This window comes from Melanerpes formicivorus, unplaced genomic scaffold, assembly GCF_026170545.1.
Source record: "Melanerpes formicivorus ecotype bairdi unplaced genomic scaffold, bMelFor1.0.p_v2 SCAF_82, whole genome shotgun sequence".
In the NCBI taxonomy this organism is placed as follows: domain Eukaryota; kingdom Metazoa; phylum Chordata; class Aves; order Piciformes; family Picidae; genus Melanerpes; species Melanerpes formicivorus.
Window position 1 is genome coordinate 644,142 of NW_027142434.1, and position 16,671 is coordinate 660,812.

General features: G+C 61.0%; 1 protein-coding gene across 2 annotated transcripts in view; it reads left to right on the forward strand.

Annotated features, from left to right (window-relative positions):
• LGR6 (leucine rich repeat containing G protein-coupled receptor 6) overlaps positions 1-16,671 on the forward strand; it is a 209,049-nt gene that overhangs the window by 60,830 nt on the left and 131,548 nt on the right. For both annotated transcript variants that reach the window (XM_068164663.1, XM_068164662.1), the window contains exon 2: positions 5,374-5,445. In XM_068164663.1, coding sequence (XP_068020764.1) covers positions 5,374-5,445 — 72 coding nt within the window. The remainder of the gene's footprint in view (positions 1-5,373; positions 5,446-16,671) is intronic.

A 16,671-nucleotide genomic window follows, 5' to 3' on the forward strand; every position in this document is an offset into this window, starting at 1 on the left:
ACACCTCAGAAGCCTCTGCCTCAGCTCTCAGACAAGCAGGGACAGCCTGTGGGGAAACCCTGCACTTCTGTGGCTGCTGACACCACTGGGGCCAGGGCTGTGCTCAGGAAGTTCATTTCCAGCCCTTGGAGGAACTCTTTCTTCCTTCACACCACATGTCCCTGCTCCACCCCCTCCATGCTCTCCTCAGGCCATGGCAGGCCAGGATCTCCACCCCCCCAGTGGGACACCCCTGCTCTAGAGCAGCTGCTGTGGGTGAAGCTGGCTCTGTGCCACCAGCTCTGCCTTGCTGTTCAGCAGCCAGCAGACCACCACCAGGGCTTGCACCAGGGAGCTCCCCTGGCAGCTGCTGGGAGTGCAGAAGTCTTGTGCTTGAGTCACAGACTCACAGAGCTGCCAGGGCTGGAAGGGAGCTCAGGGCTCAGCCAGCTCCAAGCCCCTGCCATGGGCAGGGACACCTCACACCACAGCAGCTTGCTCACAGCCACCTCCAGCCTGGCTGCAAACTCCTCCAGGCAGGAGGCTTCCACCACCTCCCTGGGCAGCCTGGGCCAGGCTCTCACCACCCTCCTGGCCAACAACTTCTTCCTCACAGCCAATCTCCAGCTCCCCACTTCTAGTTCTGCTCCATCCCCCCCAGTCCTATCCCTCCCTGACCCCCTCCAATGTCCCTCCCCAGCTTTCCTGCAGCCCCCTGCAGATCCTGGAAGGCCACAAGGAGGTCTCCTGGGAGCCTTCTCCTCTCCAGCCTGCACAACCCCAACTCTTTGGACAAGGGCTGGGAGTGCCAGGATGAGAGGGGAGATGGAGACTGCAGATGAGGAAGAGATTCTTTGCAGTGAGGCTGGGGAGAGCCTGGCACAGGCTGCCCAGGGAGGCTGTGGCTGCCTCCTCCCTGGAGGTGTTCAGAGCCAGGCTGGATGAGGCCCTGAGCAAGCTGTGCTGGTGGGAGAGGTCTCTGCCCATGGCAGGGGCTGGAGCTGGATGAGCTTCAAGCTCCCTTCCCACCCAACCATTCTGTGAGCCTATGATTGCCAGCAGCCACATCCTGCTGTGCTGCTGGCCAGGGCTGATGCTGAGGGTCTGCACAGCCCTGCAGCCCCTGCCCACCCCAGGCTGTGACCCCCCCAGCATGCCTGGGAAGGGGCTGGGCACCCAAAGTGCAGTGAATGAGGATTTAAAAGCACCTGCTGTGGTGAGCTGGGAGCATCCCCTGCCCTGCCAAGCAGGAGGCAACTCAAGGACCATGCCTTGGAGTCTGCAGGAGATGATCTCAGAGTCACAGAAGGGTCTGGGTTGGAAGGGACCCCCAAGGTCCCCCAGTCCAACCCCCCTGAAGTCATCAGGGACATCCTGCACTGGATCAGGTTGCCCAGACCCCTGTTGAGCCTCACCTTGAACATCTCCAGGCATGGGGCCCCAACCAGCTCCTGGGGCAACCCATCCCAGTGCTCCAGGCCTCAGCCCTGGGCTGTTCCTCACCCCTGGACTTTTCCTCAGCTCTGGGCTGTTCCTCATCCCTGTGATGTTCTTCACCCCTGGGCTGTTCCTCACCCCTGGGTTGTTCCTCACCCCTGGGTTGTTCCTCACCCCTGGGCTGTTCCTCAGCTCTGGGTTGTTCCTCACCCCTGGGCTGTTCCTCACCCCTGGGTTGTTCCTCACCCCTGTGCTGTTCCTCACCCCTGGGTTGTTCCTCACCCCTGGGTTGTTCCTCACCCCTGGGCTGTTCCTCACCCCTGGGCTGTTCCTCAGCTCTGTGCTGTTCCTCACCCCTGGGCTGTTCCTCACCCCTGGATTGTTCCTCATCCCTGGGCTGTTCCTCACCCCTGGGTTGTTCCTCACCCCTGGGCTGTTCCTCACCCCTGGGCTGTTCCTCACCCCTGGGTTGTTCCTCACCCCTGGGCTGTTCCTCAGCCCTGGGCTGTTCCTCACCCCTGGGTTGTTCCTCACCCCTGGGCTGTTCCTCAGCTCTGGGTTGTTCCTCACCCCTGGGTTGTTCCTCACCCCTGGGTTGTTCCTCACCCCTGGGCTGTTCCTCAGCTCTGTGCTGTTCCTCACCCCTGGGCTGTTCCTCACCCCTGGGCTGTTCCTCACCCCTGGATTGTTCCTCATCCCTGGGCTGTTCCTCACCCCTGGGTTGTTCCTCACCCCTGGGCTGTTCCTCACCCCTGGGTTGTTCCTCACCCCTGTGCTGTTCCTCACCCCTGGGCTGTTCCTCACCCCTGGGTTGTTCCTCACCCCTGGGTTGTTCCTCATCCCTGGGCTGTTCCTCACCCCTGGGCTGTTCCTCACCCCTGGGCTGTTCCTCACCCCTGGGTTGTTCCTCACCCCTGGGTTGTTCCTCACCCCTGGGCTGTTCCTCACCCCTGGGTTGTTCCTCACCCCTGGGCTGTTCCTCATCCCTGGGCTGTTCCTCACCCCTGGGTTGTTCCTCACCCCTGGGTTGTTCCTCAGCCCTGGGCTGTTCCTCAGCCCTGGGCTGTTCCTCACCCCTGGGTTGTTCCTCACCCCTGGGTTGTTCCTCAGCCCTGGGCTGTTCCTCACCCCTGGGCTGTTCCTCAGCCTTCCATCTCTGCTGCTTTTCCTTAGCTTTGCATTGATTCCCAACGTGTCAAAGCATCCAAGTGCCTCACTGCAGCACCAGCAGCAGACACTTTGATGCTCTTTTCCTGGGTGCTGAGCAGCAGCAACTGCCCTCAGGGAGTGTAAAATGACAACAGCAGCAGCAGCAAGTCCTGCTTGAGCCCCTCTCTGCAGCCTGGGGCCCCCAGCTGCAGGCTGCTGCCCTGCACAGAGCGAGGAGCCTCTGGCATCAGCTCTGACCAGAGTGTGTGCAGCTCTCTGAGCTCCTCTGGGGGCTTCTCCACCACCTCCTCCAGGAGGAGAAGCTTAGAAAGGCAACCCCCAGGCTTCTCCAGGAGCATCTTCAAGCAGGGCTGCTGAGACTGCACTGCTTTGTCACAGGACACAGCTGCAGGGGAGGTGTGAGGCAGGATGCAGAACCCCCTGGGTGTAACCTGCCTCCAGCACTGCCCAACCCATCTGTGGGGCTGTGGTGGACAATGGTGCTGAGCCTGCAGCCCTGGGGGACCTCCCTGCCAGCAGAGCCTGGGGACTGCAGCACACAGCAGAACTGCAGCAATGTTTCCAATGCTTCTACTTTCCCCATCCCTGGAGGGGGTTCAGGGGGGCAGAGCTGTGGTGCTGAGGGCCATGGCTTAGCCCCAGCCTTGGGAGAGGTAGGGAATGCCTGAAGGGCTTTGCCAGCCAGAATGGGTCTCTGGTTTTCCACTGAAGCAGACTCCTACCCAGAGTCCCAAAGCAGTCTGTGATGCTGCTGTGACCTTCAGCCTCCTGTCCTGGGCAGCAGGACCTCAGGGAGGTCTCTCCTGTACCTCTGGGTTATGCTGAGGGACTTCTCCCCTTCGTGCTTCAGTCCTTGTCCTTGGCAGAAGCTTTGCTCCTCCCAGGGCAGCAGGACAGCCTCCACCTGCATGGTGTGGGGAGGGCAGGGCCTCCCCCAGGCTGGCAGCTCTGGGAGGTCTCCAGGAGGAAAGACAAAGTCAAATCCTTTCTTTTGCTGCTGTGCTTCCATGAGCCAGAGACCTGCCTGCCCCTGCCAGCTGCTTGAGCAGTGCCAGAGCTCAGCACTGTCCTGGCTGCACACAGTGACCCAAAGCAGCCCCTGGGGTCCCACATGAGTCTGTCCAGAGCCTCAGAGGGCATCTCACCAGGACTGTGTGCCCAGCAGGGGATTGACCACAGCAGCTGGGCACAGCCTGTGCCAGGCTCAGGCTCACAGAGCTGCTCAGGAGGCAGGGTTAGGGCTGCAGATGTCAACTATCAGACCTGGAATCATACAACCATAGAACCTTAGAATGTCTTCAGCTGGAAGAGACCTTCAAGGTCACCCAGCTCCAGCCCCCTGCCATGCCCAGGGACACCTCCCACCAGCAGAGGCTGCTCAAGGCCTCATCCAGCCTGGTCCTGAACACCTCCAGGCAGGAGGCAGCCACAGCCTCCCTGGGCAGCCTGTGCCAGGCTCTCCCCAGCCTCACTGCAAAGAGTTTCTCCACTCTCAGTCTCTCCTCTCCCAGCTCAAAGCCATTGTTCCTCATCCTGCCACCCCCAGCCCCTGTCCCAAGTCCCTCCCCAGCTCTCCTGGAGCCCTTCAGGTCCTGCAAGGCTGCTCTGAGGTCTCCCTGGAGCCTTCTCTTCTCCAGGCTGCACAGCCCCAGCTCTCCCAGCCTGGCCCCACAGGGGAGGTTCTGCAGCCTCTGCTCATCTCTGTGGCCTCCTCTGGAGCCTCTCCAGCAGCTCCAGGTCCTCCTTGTGCTGGGGGCAGCAGAAAATATTTCCTTCTGCAATCCTTGGAGCCCAGAAGCATTCTTGGTTTCCCAACCTGCCACCTTCCCTGCACCACTTGCTGCACTCTTTGGCACTCTTGCATCCTAAGCTGGTGCCAGCTCTGCAGCAGGCAGCTGGCAGTGGCTCTGTCATGTGCTCAGAACACTCCCTGGCCACAGCATGGTCTCCTCCAGCAAGCAGACCAGAAGTGAGCCTTCAGCTGGAGGTGGCAAAGACTGAGACAAGCACAGCCAGAGAGTTTGTCACCCCCAGAGCCAGCCTCTGCCCCTGGCTCCTGGATGTTTTGGTCTCAGCAGCCCTGTCCAGCAGCTTCTTCCAGGGCTGTCTGCTCACAAGCAGCTGCCCTGGCACAGCTTCTGTGCTGCTGTGGTCACAGAAGGATCCTTCTGTGCCCAGGGACACACTGCCCTGGTCCAGCCCCCTGGGCTTCCTGCTGCCTCTCCTGAAGCTGTCACACGCTGCTGCTGCTGCTGGCAATGTCCTACCCCAGCCTGGAGAAGGAGCAAGTGCTGGCTCTGGCTGCTCCTCTGGGCTGTGAGAAGCTGCCAGTGCTGAAATGCTGCTGGCAGAGCAGAGCCTGGAGAGCATCCAGCCCAACACTCACCCCCAGCTCACAGCCTCACTGCTGCTGCTGCTGAGCCTCTGCCCCTGAGCCAGGCCCTCAGCACCACATCCACACAGCTCTGAAATCCCCCCGGGGATGGGGACTCCACCACCCCCTGGGCAGCCTGAACCTGAACCTGAGGCCATCTCCTGTCACCTGTTGCATGTGAAGAGCCCAACCCCCACCTGGCTGCAGCCTGCTTTGGGGCAGCTGCAGGGAGCAAGGAGGTCTCCTCTCAGCCTGCCCCGGGCTCAGCATCCCAGGCTCCCTCAGCTGCTCCTCTCCAGCTCAGCTTTGCTCTCTTCCCTGCTTCCCTCCTGGCAGAGGGGACCCAGCCCCGGGGCCGGCTGTGTGCTGCCCCCCTGGGGCTGACCAGAGCCTTCTCTCTTCTTCCCCCCCAGGGATCTGAGCATGAACAACATCAGCCAGCTGCAGCCCCGCAGCCTGCGGCACCTGCGCTTCCTGGAGGAGCTGTGAGTAGCAGCTGGCCCCGGGGGGTGGGGAGGGGGCGGAGGGGACACTGGGGACAGTGCCTATGGCTCTGGTAGCAGCCTCCAGTGGTGCCCCAGGCATCAGGCTGAGCCTGAGGAGCCTGCACTCGGGGGGGGGTTGTTTGCTCCTCTGGCTTAGGGCTTTGACAGAGCTCAGAGCTTTAGGCTGAGCTGATGCAGGAGCCAAAAGCAAACCAGAAGAGGCACAAATCCAGGCTGGGTGCAGAGTGGGTTGAGAGCAGCCATGAAGAAAGTGCCTTGGGGGTGCTGGGTGCTGAGCAGCTCCCCAGGAGCCAGCAGTGCCTCCTGCAGCCCTCAGGCAGCTGTGTGCTGGCTGCAGCCAGAGCAGGGTGGGCAGAGGGCAGCAGAGGGGATTCTGCCCCTGGGCTCTGCTCTGCTCAGACCTCACCTCCAATCCTGCCTCCAGCTCTGCTGTCCCCAGCAGGAGAAGGACACAGAGCTGCTGGAGAGAGGCCAGAGGAGGCCACAAAGATGCTGCCAGGGCTGGAGCAGCTCTGCTGGGAGCACAGGCTGAGGGAGCTGGGGCTGAGCAGCCTGCAGAGGAGAAGGCTCCAGGGGGACCTCAGAGCTGCTGCCAGGGCCTGAAGGGATCCTGCAGGAAGGCTGCAGAGAGACTTCTGCTGAGGGGGTCTGAGCCAGGCCAAGGGGGAAGGGTTTGGAGGTGAGGCAGAGCAGGGTTAGAGTGGAGCTGAGGAAGAAGTTCTGCAGTGTGAGGCTGCTGAGGCTCTGGCCCAGGCTGCCCAGGGAGGCTGTGGCTGCCTCCTGCCTGGGGGTGTTCAAGGCCAGGCTGGATGAGGCCCTGAGCAGCTGAGTGTAGCTGAGAGGTGTCCCCTGCCAGTGGTGGGGAGGTTGGAGCAGATGATCTATGAGATCCCTTCCACCCTGAGCCATTCTGGGTTCTTCTGCACACCCTCACAGCCTCCTGCAACCCAGAGACCCAGCAGCTCCCAGGCACTTTGGTAGAGCATAAGAAACACTGATAGGAGAGCTGCACCTGATGTCTGCTGGAGGCAGCCTGGGAGTGCTGGTGGGCAGCAAGGTCTGCATGGGGCAGCAATGTGCCCTGGGGGCCAAGAGGCCAAGGGGCTCCTGGGCTGCATTCAGCAGAGTGTGGCCAGCAGGGCCAGGGAGGTTCTGCTCCCCCTCTGCTCTGCCCTGCTGAGACCTCACCTGGAACATTGCATCCAGCTCTGGGCTCCCCAGCTCAGGAGGGTCAGGGATCTGCTGGAGAGAGCCCAAGGGAGGCTGCAAGGATGCTGAAGGGACCTGGAGCACTGCCTGGGGAGGAGAGGCTGAGAGCCCTGGGGCTGTTCAGTCTGGAGAGGAGAAGGCTGAGAGGGATCTGATCAATGTCTATCAATAGCTGAGGGCTGGGGGTCAGGAAGGGAGGGACAGGGACAGGGACAGCCTCTGCTCACTGTGCCCTGGGATAGGACAAGAGGCAGTGGATGGAAACTGCAGCACAGGAGGTTGCAGCTCAGCAGGAGGAGGAACTTCTGCACTGTGAGGCTCCCAGAGCCCTGGAGCAGGCTGCCCAGAGAGGTTGTGGAGTCTCCTGCTCTGGAGCCTTTCCAGCCCTGTCTGGATGTGTTCTGTGTGCCCTGTGCTGGATTCTGTGGCCCTGCTCTGGCAGGGACTTGGACTGGAAGCTCTCCAGAGGTCCCTTTCAGCCCCTGACATCTGTGCCCAGTGATCTGTGATCTTGCTGTGTTGCAGACTCCCTGTGAGCTGCACCTGATGTGTGCTGGAGACCCTCTGTCCATATGACACTTGCAGTCCCTGCAGCAGTCCTTGCAGCCACCACCAGGCATGGCACTCACATTCCCAGGTGGTGTTTTCCCAGCTGCCAGAATTTCCCTCAGAGGAGGTGTTTGCACTGCCCTGGAATGAGATCTTTCCCTCTCCCAGCTGCACCAGCCCCACATGTTTTGCAGCAAAGCAATCCAGCAGCATAGCAAACTCCTGGCCAAGCTGTCAGCCCATGGCTGGGACAGCAGATCTCTGAGCTGGGTGAGGAACTGGCTGGAGGCTGAGCCCAGAGAGTGGTGGTGAATGGTGCCACAGCCAGCTGGCAGCCAGGCACCAGTGCTGTGCCCCAGGGAGCAGTGCTGGGCCCTGTGCTCTTTAACATCTTCATTGATGATCTGGAGGAGGGCATTGAGTCCATCAGCAGTGAATGTGCAGATGACAGCAAGCTGGGGGCAGGAGTTGATCTGCTGGAGGACAGAGAGGCTCTGCAGAGGGACCTGGACAGGCTGGGCAGATGGGCAGAGGCCAAGGGCAGGAGATTGAACACATCCAAGTGCCAGGGGCTGCACACTGGCCACAGCAACCCCAGGCAGTGCTACAGGCTGGGGGCAGAGTGGCTGAGAGCAGCCAGGCAGAGAGGGAGCTGGGGGTGCTGGTGGATGGTAGGCTGAACAGGAGCCTGCAGTGTGCCCAGGCAGCCAGGAGGGCCAAGGGCATCCTGGCCTGCAGCAGGAAGAGTGTGGCCAGCAGGAGCAGGGAGCTCATTCTGCCCCTGTACCCTGCACTGGTTAGGCCACACCTGGAGTCCTGTGTCCAGTTCTGGGCTCCTCAGGTTAGGAAGGAGGTTGAGCTGCTGGAAGGTGTCCAGAGAAGGGCAACAAAGCTGGGGAGGGGTCTGGGGCACAGCCCTGGGAGGAGAGGCTGAGGGAGCTGGGGTTGCTTAGCCTGGAGAGGAGGAGGCTCAGGGGAGACCTTCTTGCTCTCTGCAACTCCCTGAAGGGAGGCTGCAGACAGGCAGAGGTTGGTCTCTTCTCCCAGGCAGCCAGCAGCAGAACAAGAGGACACAGTCTCAGGCTGTGCCAGGGGAGGTTCAGGCTGGAGGTTAGGAGGAAGTTCTCCACAGAGAGAGTGATTGCCCATTGGGATGTGCTGCCTGGGGAGGTGGTGGAGTCCCCATCCCTGGAGGTGTTCAGGAGGAGACTTGATAGGGTGCTTGGTGCCATGGGTTAGTTGTTTGGGTGGGTTGGATTTGTTGAAGGGTTGGACACCATGATCTCGAAGGTCTCTTCCAACCTGGTTTATTCTATTCTATTCTATCCAGCAGCACAGGGCAAGGCCAGGGCTGATGGTGCAGGGGTCGTGGTGCTGACACCTTCCTGGCAGCAGCCTCTGCACTGTGGGGCAGGCACCACTGGCACAGGGCCGACACAAGAGGGATGTAGACCTGATGGAGAGAGGCAGAGCAGGGCCACTAAATGAGCAGAGGGCTGGAAAAGGACAGGCTGAGGGAGCTGGAGCTGTTCTGCCTGGGCAAGGCTCCAGGAAGACCTCAAAGCAGCCTTCCAGTACCTGAAAGGCTCCAGGAGAGCTGGGGAGGGACTTTGGACAAGGGCTGGGAGTGCCAGGCTGAGGAACAATGGCTTTGAGCTGGGAGAGGACAGACTGAGAGTGGAGAGGAGGAAGAAATGCTTTGCAGTGAGGGTGGGGAGACTCTGGCACAGGCTGCCCAGGGAAGGTGGCAGAGACCCAACCCTGGAGACATTCAAGGTCAGGCTGGAGGTGGCTCTGAGCAACCTGATCTGTGAATGTCCCTGCTGACTGCAGGGGGCTTGGGATTGATAACTCCTAAAGGTCTCTTCCAACCCAGGGCACTCTGCAATTCCATGAGCAAAGGTCCTGCCTGTGAGATAGAGAAGAGTTTGCAGGGAGGTGGTCAAAGCTGTGAGGCCAAACCCAGCCCAGCTGAGCTCTGTCAGCACTGCCAGGGCTGCAGAGAGCTGCAGCTGCTGATGTGCATCACTCCCACCCAGGCTAAATCCCAAAATTATCAACTCCTGCTGCAGGGTCTCAGCTTCAAATGCTCCTGTGATCTGTCCTCATCTTTCTGTGGGGACCCAGCTGCCCACCCTGCCCACCCCAGGAGACCCAGCTGTGCAGCAGGCAGCTTTTACCCTCCTTTTGCTTTGGAGCTTGAGGGGTCTCAAGGCCTTACAGCCACCTTGCAGACTTTCTCTTCCCATGTTGTCAACATCTCTGCTCAAGTGTGGGCACCCAAAGTGTTCCCTGGGGGCTGTGCAGCTCTTCACACCCAGAGCCACGCTCTTGTGGAGAGCTAACAGCTCTCTGGCTGCAGCAGTCCTGCCCTGCTTTCAGGCCATGCCCAAACAGCACAGCCTCAGCTAGCAGGGAGCAGACATCCACAGGCTCCAAGGGAGCCACAGCCAACAGCAGTGATGAATGAAGCAGAGGGGAAATGTGAAGAGGCAAATCTGAACAAGGGCTGGAAGCTGTCAGAGGTTCCAAATGTCACAGGTCCTCCTTCAGAGGTCAGGGCTGGTTGGAGTAGGGAAATCATCACAGGCAGGAGAGGGAATGGAAACTGCTGCATTGTAAAGCTGCCCACAGCCAGGCTCCTGCTGGGCTTTGACAGCAACAAGGCTGTGGGGAAATCAAATCACTTACATGAAAGCAAGCAGGGCAGGGGGGGTCATGGATCAGCAGCAGCTGAGAGTGGTTCTGTCAGCAACAACCTGCAGACAGGGACAGTGTGAACATCACTCACAGAGCTGTCACCAGCCAGCAGTGCAACTCCTCTTGCCTGGCATCTCTTCTGCTCCTTCCACTTCCATCCTCACCAAGCTTCCATCCCCAAACCCCACATCAGCACCATGCCTCCCAGGATGGGATCAGCCCTGTGCCAGGACCTGCTGCAGATTCAAGCAGCCAGCTCCTGCCTGCTGGCACATCCTCACTGGGGCTTGGCTCAGGTTCCACAGCTCAAGGCCCTGCAGATTTCACCTCCCTAGAACACAGCCCCTGGCTCTGCTGAGGTGAGATGCAGCACAGGAGACCAAAGCCCACGCTGGGGCCTGCTGCTTGAGTGGAGACCACTGAGGGACAGCCCAGGGATCTCAGTGCCTCCTGGGCAGGAGGAAGGTCTGTCTGTCTGTCTGTCTGCTGACCTCCAGGCAGAGGAGGGCTGACAGTGAAGCAAACTCTGCTGCAGCTCATCCTTACTGCAGCTCATCCTTGCTGCAGCTCATCCCTGCTGCAGCTCATCCCTGCTGCAGCTCATCCTTACTGCAGCTCGTCCTTGCTGCAGCTCATCCCTGCTGCAGCTCATCCCTGCTGCAGCTCATCCCTGCTGCAGCTCATCCCTGCTGCAGCTCGTCCTTGCTGCAGCTCATCCCTGCTGCTGCTCATCCTTGCTGCAGCTCATCCCTGCTGCAGCTCATCCTTGCTGCAGCTCATCCCTGCTGCAGCTCATCCTTACTGCAGCTCATCCTTGCTGCAGCTCATCCCTGCTGCAGCTCATCCTTACTGCAGCTCATCCTTGCTGCAGCTCATCCCTGCTGCAGCTCATCCCTGCTGCAGCTCATCCTTACTGCAGCTCGTCCTTGCTGCAGTTCATCCCTGCTGCAGCTCATCCTTGCTGCAGCTCATCCCTGCTGCAGCTCATCCTTACTGCAGCTCATCCTTGCTGCAGCTCATCCTTACTGCAGCTCATCCTTGCTGCAGCTCATTCTTGCTGCAGCTCATCCCTGCTGCAGCTCGTCCTTGCTGCAGCTCGTCCTTGCTGCAGCTCATCCCTACTGCAGCTCATCCCTGCTGCAGCTCATCCCTGCTGCAGCTCGTCCTTGCTGCAGCTCGTCCTTGCTGCAGCTCATCCTTGCTGCAGCTCGTCCTTGCTGCAGCTCATCCTTACTGCAGCTCGTCCTTGCTGCAGCTCATCCCTGCTGCAGCTCGTCCTTGCTGCAGTTCATCCCTGCTGCAGCTCATCCTTGCTGCAGCTCATCCCTGCTGCAGCTCATCCTTACTGCAGCTCATCCTTGCTGCAGCTCATCCTTACTGCAGCTCATCCTTGCTGCAGCTCATTCTTGCTGCAGCTCATCCCTGCTGCAGCTCGTCCTTGCTGCAGCTCGTCCTTGCTGCAGCTCATCCCTACTGCAGCTCATCCCTGCTGCAGCTCATCCCTGCTGCAGCTCGTCCTTGCTGCAGCTCGTCCTTGCTGCAGCTCATCCTTGCTGCAGCTCGTCCTTGCTGCAGCTCATCCTTACTGCAGCTCGTCCTTGCTGCAGCTCATCCCTGCTGCAGCTCGTCCTTGCTGCAGCTCATCCTTGCTGCAGCTCATCCCTGCTGCAGCTCATCCCTGCTGCAGCTCGTCCTTGCTGCAGCTCATCCTTGCTGTCTCCACTTAGGTGGAAGCCTTTCAGCAGGTTTCTCATCTCTGAAGACTTTGGGTGACCTTCCAGCCCCTGCTGTGTTCTCTGTCGCATCCTGGGTGAGAACCAGCCTGGAGCAGCTGCAGACAACACTTGTGAGCTTCTGGGGCTTTGGTCAAGCCAAACCAACCTAAACAACAAGTTCTTTGAAGCTGAAAGAGAAAAGTTTGGTTCATTTCAGGTTGCCTCTTAGCCTTTACCCTTGACAAGACAGAAGCCTTCCAAATGGGCTCTGCTTGATTGCAAAGATGCCCTGGGGAAGATGCTTGACCCTTCTGAGCAACCTCTCAGCTCCTCAGCCAAAGGCAGCTGCCAGATTTAAGAGTTTCAAACTCCCTCCTCAGGTTCTCCCTGAACATTTCAGGGACATCTTCACCTTGCTGTCATGGTCAGGAACAGGAGACTCTCCTGACAGCCCTGGCCCTTGGACACTCTGAATGTGATCCAGAGCCATCCCCTTCAACAGGCAGAGCAAGTCCAAGTTCCCCTGCCTCCTCCATAAGCTCCTCACAGCTCCTCTCTGCTGCTCTGCTGCTGTCAATCTTCTCTCTGCTTAGATCTCATCCCGGCAGCTCAGGGTCACAGCAGCTGGGAGCAGGGCTGCTGCTTCACACCTCTTATGATCCTTCTGCTTTCAGTGCCTCTATTTCAGCACTGTCTCAGGCTCCTTCTGCAGATGCCATTTCCTGGAAGTCAGAGGCCAGCAGGTCCTGGAAGTCAGAGGTTCATCTTGTGCATGGAGCTGGGGTCCAGCCAAGGACAGGGGAGCTGCAGAAGCAGCAGTACATGAAGGCCACGAGGACAAATGTGCCTTGGTGCACATTCTTCAGGCTGCTGTGGAGCACTGCAGTCCAGGTTGCTGCATCCACCTGAGCCCTGTGTGCTAGCTCCCTGCATGCTCCCAGGCCAGCTGGGGGCATGTGAGGAACAGGGCAAGAGCAGAGTGCTGTGTGAGGGTCTGGAGGACAGGGAAGCAATCACCCAGGCCACACCATGTCCAGCTGGGCTGTGTCCCACGGAAGAGCTCTTCTCTGGAGGCCAAAGAGCTGTGATCCACAAGGGAGCAGCAGCTTAGGGCACAGCTGAGGGCACCAGCACTGCTCCAGCTCAAACTGCTCACTCACTGTGACCTGGCAAAGTGCTTCTCCCTGCCAGTGCCTCTATTTGCCACCCATCCAATGATGGGAGTGGGCCTCTCAGGTCTGCTGGGACCTGCTGCTCATTGCCTTTTACTGCATGCTGCTCAGGAGCTGCTGCAGATGGAATTAGCACTCATGCTTGGAGGCTGCCAAGAGACCAGACCCAGACCCTCCAATCTCAGCAGGCTTTGAAGAGATAGCACCACAGAGGACACCTCTCCAGCAGCTCTCCAGCAGCTCTCCAGCAGCCTGCACTCTCCTCTGTCAGCAGCAGCCCCCAGCTGCAGCGGGGACACAGAGCAGGGACAGCAGAATCTGTGCCATGGGCAGGCAGGATCCCAGCACAGGCTCTCACTGTTCCCTCCCCAGAAAACCCCCAGTCAGCCACAGAGGTATTCAGCCCTGGGCCTCACACAGGCAGGGAGCAGCCTGCACTTTTGTCTCCTCTTTGTGCCTTTCCTTGCTTCCTCTTTTCCCTCTGCTTTTCTTTCTTCCTCTCTCTCTCTTTTTTTTCCTTTTTGGCACCAGGAAGATTGTTTAAAGTTGCTAATAAATTCCAGTTAATGAAGCCTGAAAAGCCAGAGCTGGGAGCCAAGAGAAACAAGAGCAATCAGGAGGGAAGGAACAGAAAGAGGATCTTGAAAGCCAGCCTGAGAATAATAAGGTGTTGAAAGGCGCTGGCCGGCGCGGGCGCTTTGACTGCAGCGCCCGGAGCCCGCTGCCAGGGGAGGAAGCGCAGCCAAGGGCAGGTGTGCAGTGCCGTGCAGCTCCCGCCGCGGGGCAGGGCGGCAGGATCACAGCCCTCCAGCCCCCGGCGCCTTCACCTGCCGCTTCCCAGCTTCCCACCCCCGAGGGCTCCGGGGCTCACCGGCACGGGGAGAGCCTGCCCCTGCCCCTGCCCCTGCCCCTGCTCCTGCTCCTGCTCCTGCTCCTGCTCCTGCACCTACCCCTGCCCCTGATCCTGATCCTGCTCCTGCCCCTGCCCCTGCCCCTGCCCCTGCCCCTGCCCCTGCTCCTGCCCCTACCCCTGCCCCTGCCCTGTGCCTGCCCCTGCTCCTGAGCCTGCCCCTGCCCCTGCCCCTGCCCCTGCTCCTGCTCCTGCGCCTGCCCCTGCCCCTGCCCCTGATCCTGCTCCTGCTCCTGCTCCTGCACCTACCCCTGCCCCTGCCCCTGCCCCTGCTCCTGCTCCTGCACCTGCCCCTGCCCCTGCTCCTGCTCCTGCTCCTGCCCCTGCACCTACCCCTGCCCCTGCTCCTGCATCTACCCCTGCCCCTGCCCTGTGCCTGCCCCGCTCCTGCGCCTGCCCCTGCGCCTGCCCCTGCCCCTGTGCCTGCCCCTGCTCCTGATCCTGCTCCTGTGCCTGCCCCTGCTCCTGCGCCTGCCCCTGCCCCTGATCCTGCTTCTGCTCCTGCACCTACCCCTGCCCCTACCCCTGCCCCTGCCCCTGCCCCTGCTCTTGCTCCTGCGCCTGCCCCTGCCCCTGCCCCTGCCCCTGATCCTGCTCCTGCTCCTGCGCCTGCCCCTGCCCCTGCCCCTGATCCTGCTCCTGCTCCTGCTCCTGCACCTACCCCTGCCCCTGCCCCTGCCCCTGCTCCTGCTCCTGCACCTGCCCCTGCCCCTGCTCCTGCTCCTGCACCTACCCCTGCCCCTGCCCTGTGCCTGCCCCGCTCCTGCGCCTGCCCCTGCGCCTGCCCCTGCCCCTGTGCCTGCCCCTGCTCCTGATCCTGCTCCTGTGCCTGCCCCTGCTCCTGCGCCTGCCCCTGCCCCTGATCCTGCTTCTGCTCCTGCACCTACCCCTGCCCCTACCCCTGCCCCTGCCCCTGCCCCTGCTCTTGCTCCTGCGCCTGCCCCTGCCCCTGCCCCTGCCCCTGATCCTGCTCCTGCTCCTGCGCCTGCCCCTGCCCCTGCCCCTGATCCTGCTCCTGCTCCTGCTCCTGCACCTACCCCTGCCCCTGCCCCTGCCCCTGCTCCTGCTCCTGCACCTGCCCCTGCCCCTGCTCCTGCTCCTGCTCCTGCCCCTGCACCTACCCCTGCCCCTGCTCCTGCTCCTGCACCTACCCCTGCCCCTGCCCTGTGCCTGCCCCGCTCCTGCGCCTGCCCCTGCGCCTGCCCCTGCCCCTGTGCCTGCCCCTGCTCCTGATCCTGCTCCTGTGCCTGCCCCTGCTCCTGCGCCTGCCCCTGCCCCTGATCCTGCTTCTGCTCCTGCACCTACCCCTGCCCCTACCCCTGCCCCTGCCCCTGCCCCTGCTCTTGCTCCTGCGCCTGCCCCTGCCCCTGCCCCTGCCCCTGATCCTGCTCCTGCTCCTGCACCTACCCCTGCCCCTACCCCTGCCCCTGCCCCTGCCCTTGCCCCTGCTCCTGCTCCTGCCCCTGCTCCTGCTCCTGCCCCTGCCCCTGCGCCTGCCCCTGCCCCTGTGCCGCGTGCGGGACCGCACCGCAGTCTCCCCTGGCACGCTCCCCTCGCAGCCTCGCCTCGCAGCCTCCCCCCGCAGCCTCCCCCCACAGCCTCCCCTGGCAGCCTCCCCTCTCAGCCTCCCCCTGCAACCTGCTCCTCCCCAGGCAGCTCCTGCAGCTCGAGGGGAAAGGGAGCAGCAAATGGCAAGAAGAGGCAGCAGTGTGTGCTGGGAGGGTGGAGACACAGCCCTGCACCGGGGGCAGCCTCCTGCTCTCTCCCCTTTCCCCTGCGGGAGCAAGGACTGATAGAGCCACAGCACCATGCTGCAGTGTGCCCCTGCCTGGGGCTGGAGCAGCCATGGCCACCCAGGTCAGCTCCAGACAGGCCAAGAGGGAATGGTTTGAAGATGAAGGAGAGTAGGTTTGCCCTGGATCTTAGGAAGAAGCTCTTCAGTATGAGGGGGCTGAGATGCTGGCACAGGCTGCCCAGGGAGGCTGTGGATGTCCCCTCCCTGGAGGTGCTCAAGAGCAGGCTGGTCTAACTAAGGCCTTGAGCAAGCAGGTCTAACTAAGAGCCATCCCTACCACGGCAGGGGCTTGGATTAGGTGAGCTCTGAGGTCCCTTCCAAGCTGAGCCATTCTGTGATCTTTGGTGACATTCCCAGCACAGGGTCTCACTCCAAGGCAGCAGTGAGAGTGCCAGGGGCAGCAGTGCAGTGGTGTTGACTTTGGGGCATGACTCCTGCAGGGACAGCTCTGGAGAGCTGCTGGCATTTGTGGGCCAGGCCCAGGTGTGCTGGCAGCACAGTGGAAAGCCTTTTGTGGGGCAGTGCAGGAGCAGGGCTGGAGCAGGGTGCTCCTGGAGAGCAGCTCTGGTTTGTTTCTGTGACATAACAGCCTGCAGAGGTCTCTGACAGGAGACAAATGCCTGCAGGGCCATGGCCTTGCTTTGCCATGCTGAAACTGGGAGGCAGCATCACTGCTGCCTTGGTAGCCACCTTGCCTGGCACAGCTCTGCATTTCCAGAAGGCTGCAGGTGAGGAGCTGCAGCTCCTCTGGGAGCTTGGACACTGTCCCTGCCAAGGTGCTGTGTCTGAGAGGGCACCAGGATGCAACTTGCTAGCAACAAGTGGAGTAGCCTTGGCTCATCCAGGACATTCTGTCCTGCTTGGCATGGACCTTGGCAGAGGACAGTACTGGTCCTGTGGGTGGGCAAAAGCACAGCAAAGGTAAAAGGATAATGACCCCAATGAAGCCTGCAGAAAGGCACTGCTGTGCAATCTACCTTGGCACAGGGGCAGAGGCTGCCTAAGGGGCAGGTGGGCACCAGAGAGAGAGGCTCCCAGGGGCTCCTCCATTGTGCACTTTGAAAAATGAAGTCAAATATCTGCAAACCAACTTCAAACCCTTGGGAAAGGTTAGAAAGCTCAGTTCTTTTCCACAGGACCACAGAGCTGTCAGGG